This window comes from Embiotoca jacksoni, unplaced genomic scaffold (assembly GCF_022577435.1).
Source record: "Embiotoca jacksoni isolate LCO1_2020_lvr unplaced genomic scaffold, fEmbJac1.0.p SCAF_1, whole genome shotgun sequence".
NCBI lineage: Eukaryota > Metazoa > Chordata > Actinopteri > Embiotocidae > Embiotoca > Embiotoca jacksoni.
Genome location: NW_027185229.1, coordinates 1,832,707 through 1,851,674, shown reverse-complemented (window position 1 = coordinate 1,851,674; position 18,968 = coordinate 1,832,707). Strand labels below are relative to the sequence as shown.

Below are 18,968 nucleotides of genomic sequence, written 5' to 3'. Positions count from 1 at the left end.
GCCGGCCGCACGTTATTGGATCGATCTACAGGACATCGTTCAAGGAGAGTTGTGTAACAGGCGATGACATCATCATGTCATGTTGTGTGTGTGTGTGTGTTGTTCTTGAAAACACCTGCTCCTGTTGAGACACTTATTTCTATACATTTCTTTGAATGTTTTCATTCAAGTTCCATTTTAACATATCTTTATGTTCTTGTATCTCTGTTTTGATGTGAATCACTGTAATGTTCTTGCTGTAAAACAAAGTGCCATACAAATAAAGTTTATTATTATTGTCATCCTTTTTCTTTTTTCAAGTTATTTGTTCAACATTGTGTTTTATGTAAATGATCAAATTCTTGATGAGATGACATGAAGTCTGTTTTAAACGTTTCCAGACAAAATAATTTGTTTTATCTATGTCTGGATCACCTCTTTGATCAAACAGTGCTCGAAATATGTGCTGAAATTTTCTTTCGACCATATTTCACTTTTAGGTCTTAAAGTTTTATTTATATCTGAATACGACACGCAGGGCAGTGAAACCTTTCTGTCCACTGACACATTTTTCAGAAAGCTGCACCTGCTTTTCTGTTCCTGTCTGGGTTATTTTAAGATCACATTCACTCGGTGCTGCAGGGGGAGGAACAGTGCAGGTGCCGTGCAGGACATTCGATTCACATCTGATTTCAGCTGGTTTCACTGAGACAGCACGAGAAGTCTGCAACATCAGGCCTTTTAAAGCCTTCGCAGTGCAGGTGGCTGAAATGACCTTTGAACTGTGACGACTGCACACATCAGACGCCTCCATGTGTGCACAACAGGCCTCCTCGCAGAACAACACACACATACACACACACACACACACACACACACACACACACACACACACACACACACACACACACACACACACACACACACCTGCATGTTTACAGTCACGTAAGCAGAGACCACAGCGAGCTCAATCACGCCCACTCTTACATCACACCGCCACTTTCTCTTCAGGTCAATCAGGCTTTGTTGCAGGATATTGCGAAACCTCTGCATTGATCCAATCAATCTGATCACATTCACAGAGAACTTGCTGCTCATTCATGCTTCCTGCCAGAGAAAAGGTGCTAAATTTATCTCTCTGCCAGCTGTCACTCATTCATTCATGCAGGTTTTGTGAATATTTTTTTTTAATGAATAATGCCTCCTCTGCATTTTGAGGCGCAGAAAAGCTAAAAAATAATGGTGCCGTTGCCATAGTAATGTCACCAAGGTAACTGTCACTGTCCTCCACCAGCACAACCACTAACACGCAAACCGAGACACGACAAACGAGCACTAAGAAGGAGCGAATCAGGCAAAGAGAGAGAACGAAGTCTTCCTCATCCAGAAACCATCTGAATGTGTTCGGCAGGCCGGCGGCGGACGAGCGGAAACATGCAGTTATTTTTAGACAAAACTGTAATCCCTCTGATCTCCCGCCTCTCACTGTCATCTCCCCCAAACTGACCTCCTCCTTTCACCCGTCTTTGATGAGTTTCGCTGTGCCGAACCAGCCCCCGGGGTCCCCAGGGCCCCAGGGCCCCAGGGCCGGACTGCAGACAGGAAGTCATATTTTGTTGTGAGGAAAACCACATTAAATCAATCCAATTCCAGCGAAAAGGGACGTTTTGGAATTTCTGCATCTACGCATGAGCGATCTCACATCTGTGGTGTGTATGTGGGTCATTTGTCGGCTGACTCAGAGACTTCCAGCTCGTTCTGTGGCTTTAATAATGATTGGTTGTGGCAGAAGATCATCTGCATGACGCTCCTCTGGTCAACACACACACACACACACACACACACACACACACACACACACAAAGACTTTAAAAAAAAACCTGTTTTCCATTGTGGAAAAGCAAATAAGAATTTTTAATCTGCTTCAAGATATTTACTTTCTCCACCCTTCGTCATGCAGCCGCCTGCAGTGAAAGCAGGTAGATGTGCTGTGTTGCTTTTAGACGTTTATTCCTCCGTCACACGTCTCTCCGCCCTTCATGTGGAGCCGGTGTGCCAAGTTGCTGAAAAGAGATGCAGAATTGTGGGCATACTTTCTCCACCGCTGCAGAGCTGATTAGGCTGACTGACGACAAAGCTGCCGGTTTCTGACAGGCAACCACTTCCACCGTGGAGCTCATAAACAAGCAGCTACCGGTCATCTGAGCTGCTGGCTAACACCCTCCTAATGCTTCCTGCTTATAACCACGGAACACATATTGGAACTTTTCCCGTTTGAAGTGTATAATCTGAGTTGTGCGCCGATGTCACCGCTGCATGGCAACTGACTGAACTTCTTAGTAATGAATGAAGGAATGACGTCCGGCTGACGCGTGCACAGCGGGGTTTGCTACCTTTGTTTTTTCTGCCGTCTCAAGCAAAACAACAGGAAATAAAAATGAAAAAGAACAAAGCCTGCTCTCACTGCATTTTTCTGAGGACGAATGCTGTTGAAATGATGTGAAGCTGAACTTCCTGTTCTGGCTTGTAATCATGCTACATATGTTGTTATGTGGAAACTCTTCAGAATCAGGTTCCTGGTCCGGAGAGTCTAAGGACACCGCAACCAAAAATATACACTCCAGAAGCAAGAAACAAAGTTCAAGGCTGTGACTGCAAACGATCTTTAACACGAACATCCTCTGAGAACCAAATGGGAAGTCGTAAAAACACCGTTGCTAGGCAACAAGCAACATGGAGGGCGTCTGGAAGCCACCGAGGCTAACAATTTATCAAGCTAACAGACGGCTAACGTAATGCAGGAAATACAAAGACACACACACACACACACACACACACACACACACACACACACACACACACACACAGGCAGGAGTGATTGTAAAGTGAGTACAGCTGAGGCCGATCAGGGAGGTGAAAGCAGGTGAGCACAGGAAGCAGACACGAAAGGAAAGAGACTTTCATACTGAAACAGGAAAATGAAATAACAGAACAGAAAACTATATGAAACCATAAGACTGATATGAAGATGAGTCACAGGTCTTCATAGTTTATCATTGTTCACTAAAGCTCCACTTGATCTGAAATATTCGACCGTGTTTCTGTTGCTGTTATTGATGCCGTTCACTTTATTACACAAACATACGTCCTGCTTCTTTACAGAAAAGCTTGATGCGACACGCCCGTTAACAGCTGACGGTGTTGTTTGCATGATTTAAAACTATTTTTTTCCGAGTAAGGATGACTCATGTTTTCCACAGCTTGACTTCTTTTTATTCCACCTGCTGTCAGGTCTGCAGTCAGCGGCAGGCAAAAACAGTCAAACTCCAAAACTTGTTTCTCTTGTTCGTATCTTCGCTGACACGATGTGAACTTCAAACACACACACACACACACACACACACACACAAATGTCCAAATACACAACTCAAACGCACAAAATATAACTTTAAATCAGCTGATTAATATAATATAAACACAACATGGAGCATGAATTTTACCACAATGAATGCCTTTATTTTCCAAGACACTGTTAACACACAGATACACAAGAGAGCTCTCGCAATAACAAAATAAATCAAAGTCTACATCAGGAGGACAGAACATTTAGAGTGGTAACACGGAATGTACTTATTTCCATTTTTTAAACAATCCTTTCAAATAAATAGTCTCTATATAGTCTTTGCAGCTAGTGTTTTTAATCAATAAATTCTCTTTGTCGAGTCAGATTTTCAGGAATGAAGAGGAGATCAGACGAAAACAAAGACAGTGACAAAAACAAAAGAAAAGATTTTATCCCCTTTGAAATCCCCTTTTCAAAAAGTTTTAGAAGCAAAAAGTCGAAGGGGAAAAAAAGGCCGCTGAAAAAAGGCAAATCCCTTCTTCTAGACCTAAATCCTCTTCTTCCACCAAGAAAAGTGTAAATCCAAGTGCCCGGCGAACACACAAACAGTTACAACGGTCCGAAGAGACACCGATAGAAACACAAAAAGTCCTTATAAGATGCTTAACTCAATTGCTACGAGACAGCTGACCCAGTCAGCCAAGGTCAGCCAAGGTCAGCCAAGGTCAGCCAAGGTCAGCCCGTTCAGTCGACCTCCCCGCTGATATTGTGCTGTGCTGTCGGGGAGCGGCAGTTCAAACTTCATCCAAGAACAAAAAAACAAAACGTACGTCTTATCACAGGTAAATCACCACGACGGACGCTGATGAGCGTCCGTCCTCCTCCGTCTCTCTCAGAGAGAACTTAACGATGACTTTACCGGCCGGTGCGTGAGGAGATGAGGAGGAGAGTCCCGGGCGGCTCCGGGTGACCTCTCGTCTCCTGCAACGCTCCTCCCACCAGGTAGAACGAAGAAAAGGAGCAGTCTCGGAAAGAGAAAAGTGCGAGGAAGGGCTCAGGAGGCCCGAAGCACCGGCAGGTAAGTGAGAGCGCCGGGGACCTGCTCAGACGCTCCCCCGGCCCGGAGGCGTCCGGCGTCCCTACCAAACAGACCCCCGTGTGGCCACCGGGACGGTGCACCGCGGGGCGGCCGGGTCTCAGCTCAGCGAGCTCCTCCCAAGCTTGAAATTCAGACCACATCAGCTTCGGCGCAGCGTCAGTCCGCGCTGTGCTCCTCCAGCTGGGAGATGATGGTGATCAGGTTCTGCAGGCCGAAGATGAAGCCGCTGTCTTGGCCTTCGTGCACCACGCTGTCCTCTCCGTAGTGCCGACAGGTGGTGTGAGCAAAGTCGATCATGCGCACGTCCACCGCGGGGCCGCTGGCCTCTCCGGCGCCGTGAGACGAGCGACCGCCGCCACCGTTGCTGCCTCCTGCGGCCACGCCGCCGCCGCCTGCTGAGGAGGACCGCGGGAACCCGAAAGCCCCTTCCTCCTCTTCCTCTTCCTCCTCCTCCTCTTCATCTGACGGCTCATCCTCATCTCCCTCTTCCCCGCCTCGATGTCTGGGTCTGGTGGGAGTCCGGGGAGGCTCTCCGTCGTAGATGATGAGCAGCGAGCTGGAGTAGAAGCGGTACGACTCGCAGGCCTCCAGCGCCGCCTGCATCTCCCGAAGTCTGCGCAGCACCGGCGACAGCAGCTCCTGACGCAGGCGGCGCCCGTCGTGGAAGAACTGGTAGAGCGCCTCCTTGAAGCCCGCCAGGGTCAGCTTACGACCGTGGTACTTGTTCATGAACATGAGCTGGCCGGAGTCGGACTGGTACACCTGCAGGAGGTAACACGGCGACATCAGCACCACGGACCAACACAGAAGAACCTCAACGCTGACTCAGCTGTATTTATTTTTTACCTGCATGCCGCACAGCCGCACGCCGATGGATGCAGACGTGCTCTGCTGACACTTGCGGATCTGATTGGCTTTCTTCTCCTCTGACGCGTCGTCTCCGTGCTGGCGAGTTCCCATCTTCAGGTCTAAGACGCAGGGCACGGCGTGTCGCCACGTCAGGTTCTCCAAAAGGATAAATTCTGAGAGGGGGCGGAGTCAAGGATCACAAATACAAACCAACACAGTGTTCATGCCGATGTGAGTAAGTGAGATCCGTCCCTGCGTGTCCGAGGCTTCGCTGAAAGGATACTGTACTGGTTGCGGTGCTTGGCGTTCTCCTTCATCCTCTGCAGGTGCTGCTGGTGACACTTCAGACTCCAGGGGTTGTGTTTGATCTGCGGCACCACGTTTCCTTTCTCCAGGCTGAGGTACAGGACCTCCGCCTGCTGCTGCTGCTGCTGCTGCTGTTGCTGCTGCTGCTGCTGCTGCTGCTGCTGCTGCTGCACCTCCTCACGGTTATAACTGCAACACAGAACAACGTCAGCGTCGTCGCCACACAACATCAAAACAACGCCGTGTTTGGTTGTCGGTGGAAGAATCCTCACCTCATGATCTTGTCGTCCTTGCGGCCGTGTCGAGCCCGGTCTTTGCCGTAGTTGTCGTTCTCCAGCAGCAGCGCCGACTGCTTCTTGTTGCTCCACTTCAGCATCTTGTTCTTGGGCTCGCAGTCGGCCGAAGGGTCTTTGTTCTCCAGGTCACCCGACTCGCTGTGGAGAGGGTAGGCGATGAGGCACAGGTTCCCTTCCTCATCCTCTTCGAAGCTGACCGACACCACACCTGAGGAAACGAGGGCGAGAGGGATGGGGGTGGGGGCGAGGTGGGTTAGTGGTACTTCCTGTTTGGTAACACATGACGACAACACGCGCGAATCATTTCATATCTTATAAAGCACAAATAGATGATCGATGACAAGTAAAGAAGAAAAACAACCAAACAAAATGTGTCAACTTGAAGACATTTATTGAGCAACTTTCACAAAAACACACATAATTCATAATTCAGACATTTACATGAAATCAGTTGTCAGTAATTATTAAAAACAATCTGACTCGTAATGAACCACAGAGGAAGAAATAGTGCTGAGAAATGTTCCTCTGGAAGACAGAAGAAACAGTGCCTTGATGTCACATGACCCACAAACAGCCCCCTACATGGAGCAATACTTTGCATTGGGGAGGAGGCGGGGGGTGGGGGGGGGCTCAGAATAAACATCACAGCTGCAGATTAAAGCACCAGACAGGAAGGAGAGACGTACAGATGGATGCATGCAGATAACATCCATGTTTCGTGGACATTGAACGGCCCGAGGATCCTGCACTCACATCCTGAGGGCCTGACTGATGACATCATCGCCCTGCAGGAAGGCTCCGCCTCTGAAATCTGCCCTGGATGGTGTGAGCTGCAGTGTCATCACACAACCGCCGCAGCGAGTGTGGGAATTTATGAGTCACCGACTTATTCCAAAAACCGGCCCGTAAATTATTGATAAAGCAGCACATCACTGGACATTTTTACAATTTAGACTGTGTTGCAGTTCCTTATCAATTATTAATAGTTTATGAGGTTCATTTATGGGTTTTTAAATGAAATACCAACACAATAAACCTGAACTTGTCTCTATCTTTTAACCTACTTCTTCCTTCATTCGAAAAAGCCTTAATAATCCCAATATTTTTTTCAAGTTTAAACTCCATCCTCCAGCTGTCCCTGAAGCCTGTTTCTGTCTCAGCCCAGTTCGTGACTACTCATAAGCCACCCGAGAGTGTTGAGGAGCACTCGGAGGCTCCAGACATCTACTATCTGCTCTTCTAATCCTCTGCTCTCATCCAGCATCTTTTAATAGTCCAATGCTGCGTTACCAAGGAGTCAGATACCAACTAATGTGTCTCGGCTCCGTCAAACGGCCGCCCCGAAGACGTCCGCCTCAGCATGTCCTGCGGGTGTCATTGTCTGTGGCTGAAACCGTGCACCTGGACGCAGCCAAGGGGAATATTACAGTATTATTTTCTGTGACGGGACCTGAAACCAGACCTGGAAAATCTCCTCAGATGACCTACGGATTTGCTCCCCTGGTACTCGTCACAGTTATTTTCCAACCCTGGAAGTTCTCCATCTCATCCTGAAACCGTAGCCGCCTTTAAAGTCGGCTGGGCACCTTCACAGACCTCTGGCTGGTCATCCTGCTGGCAGAAGGCCAACCCTTCATACTGGATGCTACCTGAACCCCCCCCCCCCCCCCCACCACACCCCACCCCCCTACACACACACACACACACACACACACACACACACACACACACACACACACACACACACACACACCCTCTGAACAGAAAACAACAGTAGTGCCTGCCAGCATCTCCAACATGATTGACACTACACATGACGTGATGGCCACCTCTAGATATCGGGATACACGCTGCAGGCCGGTGTTGTTGTGTTTGTTCTGTGGACCTCTGCAATAATCCACCATAACATATTATGATCCGTTTCTGCAATGTATTATTAAATTCAACTTGATGCATTGCTGTTTTTGCCACAGAGATGATCAGGAGAGAGAAAAGACATCCCACTGATGCTGCGCCTCGTTCAGGATGCTGATTCTTACCTTTGTACTGCGGGGTGAACTTCCTCATCTCCGGGGGGAGGCTCTTGTAGAACTGGTGCTCTCGGGGGATGAGGGGCTTGCATATGGTTTGCTCCCCGAATCGCAGCACGCAGGAATGGCCTCCCACCTGGTGCACGAAGGGCTCAAGCATCACCCCTTTCCCGGGATAAGGAGTCCCGTCCGCCTGCATGAGGGCTTCCAGAGCGGGACTCATTCTCACTCCGCATCGGACAGCTGAGCTGGGGGGACCCACGTCGCACGGGAGGCTGGAGGCTCGGCCGCTCGTCTGGCTCCCTATCCTCGGGCTGTTCCGTGGTGGCTCGCAGGGGGGCGCTGTTGCTCTCCTGCTAGACCGAGGCGGTAAAAAACAAAGGGCTGAACAGGAAGGACGGAGCCTGCGACGAATCTCTTATTCCTTTCTCTGTCCTCTCCGGAAGGACGAAGTAAAAAGCTCCACCGCCGGTGTGTGAATATCCTCCGTGTTTGAAGGTTTAATTAAAGGCTGCTCGAGCAGCTCTAAAAGCTGCGACGGGCTCTTCACGCAGCGGACCTTCCCGCTATCAGCGCCGCTCGGCTGCTAGAAACTGAAGTCTGGTCCGATCCTCGAGCTAGAAAAACTGCGAGCCAGTCTCGCCCCGCCCCGCTTCCAGAATCAGCCAATCACAGCGCAGCGGCTGTCGCTGGGAGGAGACAAGGCACCTCGAGAGGATGAAGCCTGTCAAGCAAACAAAGAGGAAGGAGAGAAACCAGGGGGGCAGGAAAAACACCAGACACAAAAACACCACATCACTGCCAATCCTTCTCTCTTTTTTTAATGTACTTGCAACTTTCATCGTCCTTGTTACTTTGGAGACAAGCTGCAATTTGCATTTTTCAGTCACGTTTTGTTCCTGTAGCGTCAAATATCTCTGAGATCGAATTTAAAATGAAGGCAGGAAGGGAATGCAAACTGTTCGTGCGCTATTTCTCATTTAATTTTGCATTTTGAGTTTTCATATCTCAGTGATCCTGCAGGTCAACACAGAATATGTGTATATAAAAATCAGGTTTTTAGACATTTAATTTGAAGAAAACATCCCTTCATTTCAGAGACTGTTGCTGTGTTTACATCATAACGCGTTCCATGTTTACAACCTGTACGTGTGCACGTCATCAGATAACTCAGACGGAGTCGGTCATGTGAAGGTTGGAACTGCATTGACAAAACATTGCTATCTGTTAAACTGTGTTAAATCATCTTGGTAGTAAAGCTTCGAGTTTTCACATTGACCGTTTTTACAGGTTGGATGGACGGACGACACGACACCGAGTTTATACCGAAAACAGGGATGCACCAACGGAAAGAAAAGGCGTACGATCCAGGAAGTTATAATCCATCCATGAGGTACGAGAGCATCCATCTACGATACTGAAGTCTGACTCACCGGAGGCACAATATTGTTATAAAGCTGCTATTTCAGTCGACATTCTCCGTTTGCGTTTTCAACAGGAAACAAACTACAAGCTGAAAATAGAAAGTTTTGGCTGCTTGGTTCTTTTGAGATTTAGTCACCGTACGCACCTGCTCAAAGAAACACCTGTAACTCAGGTGATTTTCATCAAGCGGTGAAACTTAAAGTATTGAACCACGAAGGTTGCTTCGTTCTCCGTGAGCGTCACGGTGCTGCGTGTCGTTTACGTGCAACAGGAGTCGTCTCTGAATTTATTAATCCATCTCCGTATACGCACACTGCAAATCTGGGTCATGTAATAAAAGGTCAATTAACTGTTTTTAAATAATGAGGTGAACTGTCTACAAAACCAAAAGCAGACATATTCATTTCGTAAAATCCTCTCAAACGATGGTCCATCTCTTTTCCCAAACGCACGTAGATTAAGAGAGACATATAAAGAAAAAAATGTAAATATACAGTTTGTGATTGAAAGAGTAAGTCCAGCATTATGTCACAGATTAAGCAGGTACTGAACGTGATGTTCACCGAACGTCCTGCTGTAATATTTGCAGGATTTGTTTGTGCTGTCCGCCCTCACATATCAGATCAGATTCAGGCTCCAACAGGTACAGTTAGTCTTTTTTTTCTACACTGGTGAGATGATGAAGAACATTGGGTTGGTTTCACACCCTACTCCTCCTGACCTCAACCCGTCCACAACCAATCACCGCAGAGCATCCCTCCCGCCGATCCAATCTAGCGTCAGCGTGGGGGAGCTGCTCAGCAGACCTCCTGGAAGATGGCCAACCAGGAGAACAGAAGCCTTAACCCTCGTGTTGTCCTCGGGTCAAAATGACCCGCAGCTGTTCAACCAAGTTCCATTTTATTTCTATATTTTCATATTTTTTGGGATCATTGCTGACAAGGATGCTGTGAGGGTTTCTTTAAACCAAAAAAATCCCCAAAAACATAAAAATATAGAAATAAAATAGAACTTGGTTGAACAGCTGCGGGTCATTTTGACCCGAGGACAACAGGAGGGTTAAAGAGACAGGTACGAACACGGCTTGTTTCAGACGGAGGATGAACTGACGGGTTAAATCCAAGAACGGTATGAGATAGTAAAAGGATGTTTTTGGGATATGCAGATATGCAAATTTCATAATACAGATTATCTGGCTGGACTAATAAAAATATTCACAGCTTCCAGGTCTGTAAAATGAGGCCGATCCAGAAGTGTCTTCAGCTGCAATACCAGCGAGTGCCACTAGAGGTCGGCTCCAAAAAGCCTCCGGCTCCATAGACTCCCATTCAACTTCTCTCATCAAATCCAAAGTGAATAAAATGTGTCCATCAGTTATCTCGGTGTTGTTAGCTAAAGTCACTCCTTCTTATTAGTTTTCTGGAGGTCCATCTGAAAATAATCCCTCATTCATTAGAAAAGAAGATTCAAGAAGACCTGTTTTTAGGGGCGTGTCTGTTTGATTGACAGGCCTGTGGTGCAGTCAGGTTACAGCTATCGGTGGGCGGGACGTAGTATCGTCAGGTTTCCGATCAGATCGGTCAGATCCACCGCTGGCTCCTCCCCCAGCTCGTCCAAATATGGTCACTTCCTGCTCCAAACCGCTCTGAGCTAGCAAAGATGGTGACGGACAGAATCTGAACTGGAGGATTCATAACGTTCACAAACCAACGGGTGACGTCATCGTTGGTTTGTGAGTGAGTGACAAAGTAGCACAGATGGTCAGCTGAACGTCACAGCTTCCTGTATCTGTTTCAAATTAAAAGGCCTAATTTCAAATTAAATGTTTCATACACGGTTTAATCCAGAAAATCATTTTCACTTTGGCTGTAGATTCCATCTGTAAAAATACTGTACAACTATTAAAGTAGAACAACAATCAGTTTATTGGCTAAGAAAGCTCCACCCTCTGGTGCATTGGCCTTCACTGGATTTAGTTTGGTTTGGTATAAATTAAGAGATCATACGTACTAGATAACCCAAACTAGACATTTTCTTTGTGAGTGGGAGCTCTTAATGAATGTGACTGGTGTACCAGGCCCGTCAAGGTCAGTGCACTGGATGGTTTCAGCCTAATGACGCACTAATCTCTGATGTTCCAGTTCTGCACTGGGATTACTCATGGGAAGAAGATATCCCAGATCCAGTAAGGTGGTGGTGGTGGTGGTGGGGGGGGGGGGTGTCTTAAATGAACAGCAGCCACCGTAGTCTCACAGGTAAATCCTCCCCGGTGGTCTGAGGTGAAATGTGGAGAGAAACAAAAGAAGAGACGTGATAGAGTGGGTTTATAGCAGTGTGTGTGTGTGTGTGTGTGTGTGGTGTGTGTGGTGTGGTGTGTGTGTGTGTGTGTGTGTGTGTGTGTGTGTGTGCGTGTGTGTGTGGTGTGTGTGGTGTGGTGTGTGTGTGGTGTGCGTGGTGTGTGTGTGTGTGTGTGTGTGTGTGTGTGTGTGTGTGTGTGTGTGTGTGTGGGGTGTGGTGTGGTGTGGTGTGGTGTGTGTGTGGTGTGGTGTGGTGTGGTGTGTGTGTGTGTGGTGTGCGTGGTGTGTGTGTGTGTGTGTGTGTGTGTGTGTGTGTGTGTGTGTGTGTGTGTGTGGGGTGTGGTGTGGTGTGGTGTGGTGTGTGTGTGGTGTGCGTGGTGTGTGTGTGTGTGTGTGTGTGTGTGTGTGTGTGTGGTGTGGTGTGGTGTGGTGTGGTGTGGTGTGGTGTGTGTGTGTGGTGTGCGTGGTGTGTGTGTGTGGTGTGGTGTGGTGTGGTGTGGTGTGGTGTGGTGTGGTGTGTGTGTGGTGTGCGTGGTGTGTGTGTGTGTGTGTGTGTGGGGTGTGGTGTGGTGTGGTGTGGTGTGCGTGTGCATGGTGTGTGCATGTGCGTGGTGTGTGTGTGTGTGTGTGTGTGTGTGTGTGTGTGGTGTGTGTGGTGTGGTGTGTGTGTGGTGTGCGTGGTGTGTGTGTGTGTGTGTGTGTGTGTGTGTGTGTGTGTGTGTGTGTGTGTGTGTGTGTGTGGGGGGTGTGGTGTGGTGTGGTGTGGTGTGGTGTGTGTGTGGTGTGCGTGGTGTGTGTGGTGTGGTGTGCATGTGCGTGGTGTGTGTGTGGTGTGGTGTGGTGTGGTGTGGTGTGCGTGGTGTGTGTGTGTGTGTGTGTGTGTGTGTGTGTGTGTGTGTGTGTGTGGTGTGGTGTGGTGTGGTGTGGTGTGCGTGTGCATGGTGTGTGCATGTGCGTGGTGTGTGTGTGTGTGTGTGTGTGTGTGTGTGTGTGTGTGTGTGTGTGTGTGGTGTGGTGTGTGTGTGGTGTGGTGTGCGTGTGCATGGTGTGTGCATGTGCGTGGTGTGTGTGTGTGTGTGTGTGTGTGTGTGTGTGTGTGTGTGTGTGTGTGGTGTGGTGTGTGTGTGGTGTGGTGTGCGTGTGCATGGTGTGTGCATGTGCGTGGTGTGTGTGTGTGTGTGTGTGTGTGTGTGTGTGTGTGTGTGTGTGTGTGTGGTGTGGTGTGTGTGTGGTGTGGTGTGCATGTGCATGGTGTGTGCATGTGCGTGGTGTGTGTGTGTGTGTGTGTGTGTGTGTGTGTGTGTGTGTGTGTGTGTGTGTGTGTGTGTGTGTGTGTGTATAGGGTACGCTCTGGGCTTCCCAGACCTTCTGATCCTGGGATCAACAGAACAATGCAGATTTTAATCATGCCAGTGCATTTTTGGGAGAAGAAAGCTCGGGCAGTATCGTTTTACCATGTGAAGGATTTATTGGTGTGATTACAGAGCGGCCTGAAACAGCGTGTTCGGGGAGGAATGTGTGTGTTCGCGCTAAGCTTTGAAACATCAAGGATTCCCGGTCAGAGAAATATCGCTTTAAAATATATTTTTCTGTGACATCTTGAGAAGCATATTTGATATGCTGTCAATCACCAATGTTGAAATAATCACTAAACTCACGACTCCACAAATCCCACAGAAATCGATCTTACATCCAGTCTGATGGATGCAAGGAAGTGTGTATTCATGTGTTGCCATCGTTCCCGGCCTCACCGGTTCATCAGTGTCATATCAGCTCAGCACGGGTTCCCCTCACACGTTATGGGTCCGTGACCCGGGACAATAGGTCCTCCCTTCCCGGCTGTGCCACGTGGCCCGCGGGCCGGCTATGAGTCAGAGCGGTGACGCAATCTCTAGAAACCTTCTCCGTGTACACATCACACAATGCGCAGCCTTCACGTCCATTCAAAGTCGATCTGACGGAGATGCAGCAGAAACTTAAAGAACTCCGGCCTTAAACAAACGCATCAGTACGTTGAGGGATGAAATGGTGAAATGCTCTGTAACGAGCAGAAATATTATTTCTAAATTAAGTGTGCCAGATATGGTAGTTATGGAGGATCCAGCACTCTGACATCAGCAGGATGATTGATATTGATAATGACATCACAGGCCAACAATAAATACAGTTTACTTCATAATGTCATTCAGTCATGGTGGGTTGACAACTTTTTAGTGCTTCAGTAACCTCGCATAGACAGATGAAACATGCGGTAACAGTCCGGGAATCGAACCCTCACAGATGGTTGTTGTGATCTTTCGAAAGGTTCGAGATGTCAATAATGAGTTTGATCAAATCTAGACTTGACCTGACTCTTTATGTCTGCACATGTCAATAACTACAGAGGATAAAAGAGGCCGTAGTTTGACCTAATAGTTTGACCGAGAAAGAATGACTGATCCCGCTCTGCTTCACAATCCCGTCATCCGTCTGCAGTTTGTCCCAGTTCAATATTATTCTGAATATCACATGACCTCCCTCATTCTGATGACCGTTATCTACTACATCAGAAACTGAGGGAAGGGTCAGGTCACTGGACAGCTGCACAACCAGCCCGGACTTCAGAAAGTGAAGGATTTAAAAGTACATAAAATCGGAAGTGTTTTTTTTATTCATTTTTGTAACTTTGTGCTATTAGTGGAGGAGAGCCTTGAACTTCCTGTGTTTGGGCGAAATCCCAACAGTACTGCTCTACCAACTTAAAAGGCCATTTTCCAGCGGTCCCCCCCCCCTCCCCCTCCCCCTCCCGATAGACCAATATGCTCGTAAATAATAAACGTGTTGATAGTAATGAGTGTTGCTGGCGCTCTGACACTCAATGCCAAGTCAAGGACGGTCTTGTTTTCTGGTGCGTTCATATGAATCCTTCTGCCTGTCTCTTTGTCTACGACGGAAAAAAGGCTCGTCCGATCACAAGATACCGATTGCTTGATGATAAAAATACAATCAAAACATGTTTGTCATCTCGGGTCCATCTGCCAGTATAATAAAACACAAATCATACACTGCAAAAACACTTGTCTTGGCTAATGTAATCATTATGGAGCTTTCAATCAATAAACAGAGATAGTTTGAGTTGTTGTTAATATGCAGTTTCACTCAGTTCCTAAACTTTCCTCAATAAAACAACAGAAAAAGGCAGATTGTTGAACTTAGTTCCTGGATGACAATGAGGACGTACGAACAGTAATACAACCATATAACGTGAGTGAGGGTAATATACAGCAGGTGAGTAATCCATTACTGATAAGACTTCTTCTGCTGATGCTGAATATTGAAACGTGAGTCTCGGCAATAAACTGTCTTAAAGGTCTGTCAGACAGCCAGACTGGTGCTTGTGGACGGAGGGGTAATCAACGAAGAGGGGAAGGACTGAAAACAAAGACAAGCTTTACTTTAACCAGACTGATAATACTGGAGGAAAAGGTTTAAGTACAAACATGTTTAAAAAAAAAAAAAGCTGCTACACTGCAAAATGTAAATAAAATTAGATAATTTGCAAATCATGTAAACCCATATTTAATTGCAAATAGACCAAAGATAAAATATCAAATGTTGAAACTGAAAATTTTTATTGTTTTATAAAGAAAAAAAAAAAAATGTATGCTCACTTCAATATTCACTTCTTTTTTTTTTTTACAACCCTCTGTAAACATTGGGGAACTGAGGAGATGAGTTTCTGGAGTTTTGAAAGTGAAATGTGGTCCCATTCTTGCCTGATAGAGGATTTCAGCTGCTCAACAGTTCAGGGTCTCCTTTATTGTATTGTTCATGTCCTGATGCTCCAGATGTTTTCAATGATTGACAGGTCTGGACTGCAGGAGGCCAGTTTATCAGCGGACTCTTCTACTAGAGATTTTAATACGTGCAGAATGTGGTTCGACTTTGTTCTGCTGAAATAAACAAGACCTTCCCAGAAAGAGACGTTGTCTGGATGACAGCAAACTACCCTTGTCCCTTGTGTTCAGAGATTTCTCCAGATTCTCTGAATCTTTTAATGATATTATTAAGCATAGACGATGAAATCCAATAATTCTTTGTAGTTTTACATTGAGGAACATTATTCTTAGATTGTTGAACTATTTTCCCACACAGTGGTTCAGAGAGTGGTGAACCTCTCCCCATCTTCACTGCTGAGAGACTCCGCCTCTCTGAATGATCTTTTTATTCCCAATAATGTTACTGATCTGTTGCCATGGTAACCTAATCAGTTGTGAGATGTTCCACCAGGTGTTTTTGCAGCGTTTCTTTTGGTGACCCTGTCCCAACTTTTTTGAAACGTGTTGCTGCCATCAAATTCAAAATGAGCATTTATTTTGATAAACATTTGATGTGTTGTCTTTGGTCTATTTTCAGTTTAATATGGTTTTACATGATTTACAAACCATCATATCCTGTTTTTATTTACATTTTCCAAACCGGGTTGTAAATATTCCCTCCTGTTAATGGCTATCAAGCACAAGTTGGAATATGCGCTAAATCTAAATGCCTCTAAATTGATTGGACATCAACTAACACAACATTCAGCTGGTGAGTCGTCGCCCTGTCATGTCAGCGTGCCTTCAGCGACGGAGAGCAGCTCGGCGAGCTCACAAGCTTAACTGTAGATTCTTCAAATACACTGACACATTCCTCGAACACATTCCTGAAGCTACACAAACTCCATTTAAGCGAAACACGAGCGTTTACTGCAGCGACCGATGGGGAAGAGCTGTTGGCCTGACCGATCCCTGAAAAGCAACTTCCCTGAAGGTTACAGGCAGCAGGAGGGTTGTAGTTACATAACTTTGGATGGAGAGGAAAATGCTTGATGCTCTAATTAGAAGCAAACCAATGTTCACTTCAAAACACGGCAGAATCTGAGTATCATGTACAAAGGAGTAACGGTGAAGAGCTCCATGGCATCACGCCAACGTAAGCTGGTATATTGGCTGCGGCAGGAAAGCCCGTCACAGGTGGAGATAAATGCCTGCGGTCAGCTGATCCCACTGGAAGATTGCAGGGTTTAAAGTGGCTGCAGCCTCGTTGGGCAGCTGTTGGAGATAATACCACACTATCACACGCTATCAGCCTGTCAGGGAGCAGATAGGTCCCGACCCACTTGACTGTTTTCTCTTAGGTTGGTCTGATTGTAAGGGGGGGTTGAGGAGGGGATGTGGGGGGGGGGGAGGCTGCTGGGATATCCATCCGTAAACATGCATGTCACAGTAACGTGTGGCACGGGGAGTACTTCAGGAGGAATGGTTGGGTGACTGTGAGGGCAAACACCCCACTGGGAGTGTCGCCGTTTCTGTTTCTGTCTATTGTTTGCGCCGTCGCTCACATGCTGCTTTGGAAAATGAAAATGGTGAAACACGTTTAACTGCCCTGAGCGTCATGGCCCAGTTTCAACATGCAGTGCATCGATGCTAGGCTGTACTAGTACATCACCATGGGAACGGTTTCAAGAGCACAGCGTGTATCGGTGAGCAGAGGGGAAACGGTTTTACTGGGCTGCAGTGAGTTAGGAGGACATGCAGACTGGTTTTGGAAAGTAGGTTAAATATTTGCAGAAAGAAGTTCAATGCTACCACAAAGTATTCAACCAAAGGTGTAAGTTAGCTGACCCATCTCAATATCTTTCATTGAAACATGAACAGGACATATAAAGCTGCTCTGGCTTCTGTCCAATAATCTGGTTTAGTTCTGCAGACACATTTTTACACAAGTACATGTGTGTTTACCAATCAGCAGTTACCAGAAGTCACCCGTTGGTTTGTGAACGTTATGAATCCTCCAGTTCAGATTCTGTCCGTCACCATCTTTGCTAGTTCGGAGCGGTTTGGAGCAGGAAGTGACCATATTTGGACGAGCTGGGGGAGGTTCATTGATTCTGATTCATGTAAGATATTTATGGATATTCATAGATTTATAGGGTGTACAAACATTTATCAATAATATATATATTTAGAGAAGTGGTTTTATGTATATTTATCGTAGAATATTTATATTGAGTGTGTGTAAGTAACCTGTACATGGTATGTGTCGGCAGGTTGTGCATATCAGGGAGTCAGTTGTGTGCATGGTACCATATGAGATAATAATAAAAAGGCTTCATCTGGAACCTCACCTGGACTCCTGCTCAGTTGCCTCCTTGACCACTCAGACATGCTAACACGCTGCCAACTGCCCCCCCGATCCAAAACTCCACTAACCCGACCTTCGACCTCTGACCTCTAATAAATGGCCTAAAGCGAGATGCTGCGCGTTGGTACTCGCTCCTCCAGCTTCAATTCACTGCAGACCTGGAGGCAGAATTAGGTCAGACTTCTTGTCTCCGGTCCAGGTTCTGTCTTTGGGTTCAGTCCGGGTCCGTTCCACGTGCTCGGCCGCCAGCCTCCTGTCCCACATCCTGTCTGGCCGACCGTTGCGTTCACGTCCCGCCGAGGTTAAAGGACGGGAGGTGTCACTCACCCAGAAGGAATCGATGAGCTACTGACGGTCTATAGTCGGGCAGCGCCACACTGAATCCTCTACTGTCTGCAACAACGTCTATTTTACAGGTTGTCAAGCGCCAAAAATCTTTTAGAGATCAACTTCTTCTTTTATCCCATTTAGACTCGGGGCAGAAAGTTGCTGTCGACATTTTGAAACAATTAATTATTTTTTGTGGTGGAAAAAAAGTGTAATTTTCTTTATCCACCTGCACATTCTCTTAACTTTTTAATGCTGTGAAACATTACTAGATGTTTCTTTGTAGTAGATAGAAAGATGATGATGATTATTATTACAGATTATTCCTCCTTTAAGTTCTGTCTCATCCCAGCAGTTTCTTACTTCTCACTCCAGTCCAAACCAGCTGTCAGCAGCGCCACTATTTAAGAACCGGCTGCAGGGCTTGTGGTTTCCTGTGACCAGCAGCACACACACACACACACACACACACACACACACACACACACACACACACACACACACACACACACACACACACACACACACACACACACACACACACACACACAGATGCAGGGCTAAAGATGTACACTCTGAATCGAAACCATGCGTCCAACAAAACAAGCTGAAACTGAAGCAGCACCAGTGGAAGCTGTACCTCCCGTTAAAGGAACACATCACCGTCCCTCCTCCTTACTGATGATCAACCAGCTGAACATTCAGTCCTCACAAGATTAAAGCCGAGTTCTCAAAACATCTTCAAAACATAAAAACACATCAAATCAACAAAACACAACACAAACTCCAGCACTTATTTGTCTTATTCGTGCAGTAACGGGTTCCAACGCTGACACAGAGAGCGTATAGTTG

At 46.8% G+C, this 18,968-nt stretch overlaps 1 protein-coding gene across 1 annotated transcript; it reads right to left on the bottom strand.

Annotated features, from left to right (window-relative positions):
• Nucleotides 1-3,473: 3,473 nt before the first annotated feature.
• On the bottom strand, nucleotides 3,474-8,212 carry ip6k2b (inositol hexakisphosphate kinase 2b). Its single transcript, XM_069154243.1, has 5 exons — nucleotides 7,912-8,212; nucleotides 5,849-6,080; nucleotides 5,554-5,765; nucleotides 5,268-5,443; nucleotides 3,474-5,183 (listed from the first exon to the last, which is right to left on the bottom strand). Exons 1-5 carry the CDS (start codon nucleotides 8,123-8,125, stop codon nucleotides 4,578-4,580), a joined length of 1,440 nt encoding a protein of 479 aa, XP_069010344.1. The 5' UTR covers nucleotides 8,126-8,212; the 3' UTR covers nucleotides 3,474-4,577.
• Between the last annotated feature and the right edge of the window lie 10,756 nt (nucleotides 8,213-18,968).

Bases quoted from the DNA above. Each gene is read 5' to 3' on its own strand.
- ip6k2b (XM_069154243.1), bottom strand. From the start codon at position 8,125: ATGAGTCCCGCTCTGGAAGCCCTCATGCAGGCGGACGGGACTCCTTAT. The intron at 6,081-7,911 runs GTAAGAATCAGC...TCGTTTCCTCAG, and splicing joins GTTCACCCCGCAGTACAAAG to GTGTGGTGTCGGTCAGCTTC. The intron at 5,444-5,553 runs GTATCCTTTCAG...GCCCCCTCTCAG, and splicing joins CAAGCACCGCAACCAGTACA to AATTTATCCTTTTGGAGAAC.